At 32.4% G+C, this 5,220-nt stretch overlaps 1 protein-coding gene across 1 annotated transcript; it reads right to left on the reverse strand.

The window, feature by feature from the left end:
* Positions 1–3,720: 3,720 nt before the first annotated feature.
* Positions 3,721–4,284, reverse strand: LOC107634249 (uncharacterized). The gene has a single exon (XM_016337801.3). The coding sequence runs from the start codon at positions 4,256–4,258 to the stop codon at positions 3,896–3,898; it is 363 nt and encodes a 120-aa protein (XP_016193287.1). The 5' UTR covers positions 4,259–4,284; the 3' UTR covers positions 3,721–3,895.
* Between the last annotated feature and the right edge of the window lie 936 nt (positions 4,285–5,220).

Consider the following 5,220-nt stretch of genomic DNA (forward strand, 5'->3'; position numbering starts at 1 on the left):
TATTAACTGTTATAAAATTATTATATTATTAACTATTAAAATTAATAAATATATTAATTCCTAATTATTTTAATTAATTAATAATATTAACTGTTTAATAATATTTTTAATTATTGTAAAAAATTAATCATTTTAATAATATTACTTTAAAAAGTTTAAAATAAACAAATAACAAATTTCAAGGAGTATGAGTTACAATGTTAACTTAATCACATAACATAATTGAAGGTCTAGGATTCTCTAAAAATCCTTCCCTTCCCTATTAGTGGAAGTAAAAAATTTCTTTCTTTTTTTTATCAAAAAATATTTTCTTTATTAATGAACCTCCATTTCATTGGTTTTAGTCTTTTAGATCTTAGGTTGCTAAAAAAAAGTACACTTTGTTTAAAGTCCATCATGCACGACCCAAGACAGTACGTAAAATTAATTGGTCCAACAAACCCAACTCCATAATAATGTTTAACTAAATTGTTTCGTTAACAACTAATTAAACCACATTAATCCATCGGATATGACAAGATCAATTCTAAAAAGTACTTCTCAACCCTGACAATTTTAGCATAGTGGCTTCACATGCTCAATTCCCAAGACATCTAATATGACACGCGTTGAATAATGAATACGGACACCTTTTATCCATACGTATGGATGTTTTTTCTCATCCATACCAGAGACTTTGCCTTCATGATTGAGAAATCAGTTGATCGCTTGTCTATAGTCTATCCCAAGTTGATTCAAAGGCACGCATGCTCCTACATTTTTTTTTTTTGGGGTTTGCGTTCGAGCAGGAAATATACAAGGGCTCATCCAAACCCAAAACGTGCAGTCTAAAAATATCACCCAAAAACTGAAGTTCGACATCGACAAAAAAAAAAAAAAAAACTGAAGTTCGACCCAAGAAAAGAAAGACCAATCCAAAAACTAAATAAGAGAGATCCTCATTCGTCAAGAAGATTCAAAGCTGCTACAATTCGAAAGCAATGGCGAAGCTCAAAGAAAATGACGATCCCAGAATCAAGAAGAACAACAGGAACCATGGCTCTACGGGCTTCTTCGTCTTCGTTGATTACCTTTTCATCTTCATTTTCATCTGTTTCTTATGCTTCATCATCTACAAGTTTATCGGCATTTGAATCCTGATTCGAAATAAAATAAATAAATAACACAATGCATCAGGTATCAACTTTACTCGTTAATTAGATGCTTCATATGTTCTATGTTCATGTCTTAAGAAGCATTTGCAGCATTTCCTTGATCTCTTGGTTTACTTGTATTCTCATCTTTGATTTAATTAATAATTTTATGCAATCGTGACCTACGTTGCTTTTTCTTGTTATTATTTATGTACATAATGTTGTATCATGGAAATCATTGGATGTAATTTTTGGTAGTTGTATTAATTATTATTATTTTGCTGATTTTCTTTTCTTTTCTTTGGTGCAGGATATTTTCTATTTGACATGCCCTATGGCAGATCTGGTTCCAAGCTGCAATGCCATGGCAGGTGTCGGTTTTGGTTTATCAGACTCTACCATGTTTTTCTTGAATGTATCATCCTATTCTTTACTTAGAAAGTTTTGCTCTAGAATCCCAAATTTTGCATAGTTGATTATATTTTGTGAGTTACATTTGATCCCTCCTCACATTCAATTCTACTAAAACAATGTAGCTAAAATACCTATAACATTTTTCTATTTAGTGTTTTTGTATCATCTTCTCCCTTGGCTATGATAATCAAGGATGACAATGTGTGACAGCTAAAATCAGTATCAAAATATAAAGGGGTTGGTTATAGAAATCCAAATTGATTTTGATTCTTACAGCAGACTAATCTCTCTTTTCATCTAAGAGTTGTGTTACTTGGACATCTATAATTCGATTTGAATTTAGATCCTCTAAAGTGAGGAGATTAGTAAAGTTATAAAGTAAGTGATTAATCACTATTGAATTTGTAACTCCTAAACCCTACTTTCTTAATTTAAGAATGATTTACCCTTCACTTAATCACTTTGTCAATTTTCTCACTTTAGAGAAGTTTGATCCGATTTATTTGTCCTATGAATACCTAACTCAATCTTGTGGAGTTGATGAACTAGATGTCAACACGGTGTATAACTATGAAAAATGAACTAGTTACATTTCCTTTCATTTAATACTTGAATGTGTCATCTTTTCTCTGTGTTAAGAAAATTTTAATCTGGAGTACCATATTTTCATAGTTGAATTCTTGTCACATTTAACTGTAGTATAGTAAGACAATGTAGCTATAACATTTTCTGTTTGGTATCATCTTCTGCCTTGGCCATGATACAGAAGGATGACAACTAAATCAGATGAATGTAGTTTTGAGTTACATTTGATCCCTTATCACATCTAGCTTCAGTAAGTCAATATAGCTATAAAATTTTCTATTTATTAGTATCATCTTCTACTCTTATAGAATGATGAGAGTGTGACGGCTAAAAGGTTGGTTTTAGAGATGCAAAATTGATTGTGACAGCAAAATAATCATTCTTTTTTGCCTCATAAATATTGGAATGAGGGACTCCTTTTGAAAAATGCTGATATTCTGGTCTCTGGATCAAAGGACAAACTTGCTTAATGGTGCTAACTAGTGTCTCAATATCTTTCAAAGGGGAGAGGGCCAAAACTTCGGAATATATTGTGAATTATGTCTATTTTTTCAATTTTCTCGTTGATATGTGGGGGCCCCCAAACTAATTCTTTGCATGTGATAGACCCTTGTGTTACTTCAGCCTATTGCATGTTGATGGTACAGCTACTAAGGATTTAAGTGCATCATTTTCTGTCTTTCAGGATGATGTGAGATGCTGAGGAAAAATAAATGAATTTGTTCCCATAATCCCATAGTTGTTATTCCTTCATGCATTTATTTATAATGTATCATTTATGGACAGTTAGGTTTGTTTTTAAGAGTGAAATTGGAGGTTTGAAAGGTCTGTGATGTGTTTCAATGTTCAGTTTCAAGGGGATTGATTATTATCTCCTGCTTGGTATCAGTTTGTTGTGATTGCCAACATTAGTTCAGTGTGATTTGTTGCTTAAATATGAAGTCTGCATTAATTTTTGGTCAATTAGTTTGCATTAATTTATGATAAATGTTATACTAAGTAAATATATATTCTTATGTGAATGCTAAAGTGTTCTAGAGAAAGTAAGAAGTGCAGTATTTTTTGAATTTTAAACTCTAGATTTTAACATTAAATTTTAAACACTAAATTTTAAGCTCTAAGTTTAAATCATTAATATTAAATAGAATAAAATTGATGATTAAGATTTGTTTATAATAAAGAGTGCATCACTCTTTACTAATTCTTGAGCAAGTTACCATTTCTAATAACGAAAAATTAAAGCACAGATCATGTTGACTATGACAAATATAAACTAACTTGATACCTATCAAAGATTGGATCAACGTTGGATAAAATTACCTAATGAACTATCTATTTTGAATAATTTGTTGAATTAGCCCAATCTTTTCTGAATATAGAGTTAGTTTACATCTTTTATGATTAGAACTATCAGAATCTGAGTCTTTTATAACCAAAGAGGATAGTTTATTCCAAATTTTTTTTAGATATAGCATGCGTGTTAATTACCCAAATTCTTGCCACATATAGAGTATTGACTAATAATTAAACAACAAAAAATATATAGATTACAAGAAAAAACCACAAAAGATGTAGCAGAGCGGTCCTTACTCCTTAGTGTCCAAACCAAGTAGAAGCCAGTGTGTTACAAGCACACATATTTATTTGTAGAAAGCGCACACAAAAAGAAGGAAACAAAACGGGAAATCTTAATCAAACCATAAGAACAGTGACACCATTACAAATAAACTACTTTAGCTATTGCACTAATGCATGACTGAAACTCATGGATGAACTGAGCCTGGAATTCTGCCACCACTGCCACCGGGAACTGGAACCTCGAATCCGGGGTTTGGTACAAAGGTGTCATCGCCACCGGGAACATAACTGCGGCCAGTTGGTCCTGCTCCTGCGCCGGCTCCTCCACCTCCAATGCCCCGGGTGAATGGATTATTTGGTATAGCCCCAAGAGGTGGAAATCTCACTGGTCCAAAGCCAGGAATGTGCACTCCTCCATGAGACTTGAACAAGAATTTCTTGTCATCATTGTTGGGATTCACAGCAATGGTGCGTGCAGAAACAGAGAAAAGAAGGATGTTGGATATGAGAATAAGTGCAATGAAATAAGAGGAAGCTTTGTGAGCCATTTTTAAGACAAGCTAGCTAGCTAGTATGTTTTAATAATTTATGCTTTGTCTCTTTTCTGTGTTGAAGAATGAATTGTAGTGCATGCATTATATATAGTTTCTGTTCTTCGGTTTTGATGCAGAGTTGAGAGTGAACTTTGGCGGCGAGTAAATTGTTTCTCTACTTGATGAGTAAATGTGGTTGGCGGGGATATGATCCCAATTCACAAATGCATGGGGTTGGGATACTACTACTTTGGTAGTTGATCATCACTGATTCTTTTTCAGGACAAGTTCATGAGTTAAAAAATGGTTAAAATGCTGGTGGGAATCTCTTATTATTATTACATGCTATTTGTGGAAGATTGTCACCAATGTTATGGCGGCCACTAAATGGTGCCTTCACCCCTTCACATGGCTGATTTATGCACCGCGGTCTAATAATAAAATGCTTCGAATTGCTTCAAGCTATATTTCGGAGGAAACTTTTAACTCTTCTTAAAAAAGAAATCTTCATCGTTTTCTCTAAATCATTCAGTTTTCGACGAGTAAAATCAGTCGTAGAGAAATTATTAGTAGGATATTTTAGTCTTCAACAAATTTTGTTATACACATCATATTATTTATCTATAAAAAAGGATTGACGTAAAAGTTTTAAAAATTTATAAAAGAGTAAAGTATCGTTTTTGTCACAACGTTTGGGGTAAATTCTATTTGTGTCCCTAACGTTTAAATCGTCCTATTTGTATCCCTAACGTTTGTAAAAGTGATTCAATGTTATCCTGCCGTCAATTACACATCATGAACGCTTTAGTTTGAGTTTTAAAAATCTCTTCTTAAACTTAGAATACAAATGTTTGGAATAGAATCGATGATCTACTCCGAAAAATAGTTCATCAAATGTTGAAACTAATTCCTACAATATTTACATAATTCACTTTTTTAGGGATATAATTGAGTTTAAACACAAATAGTGGGTATAA

This window comes from Arachis ipaensis, chromosome B3 (assembly GCF_059453495.1).
Source record: "Arachis ipaensis isolate K30076 ecotype BB chromosome B3, ASM5945349v1, whole genome shotgun sequence".
In the NCBI taxonomy this organism is placed as follows: Eukaryota; Viridiplantae; Streptophyta; class Magnoliopsida; order Fabales; family Fabaceae; genus Arachis; species Arachis ipaensis.

Bases quoted from the DNA above. Each gene is read 5' to 3' on its own strand.
- LOC107634249 (XM_016337801.3), bottom strand. From the start codon at position 4,258: ATGGCTCACAAAGCTTCCTCTTATTTCATTGCACTTATTCTCATATCC.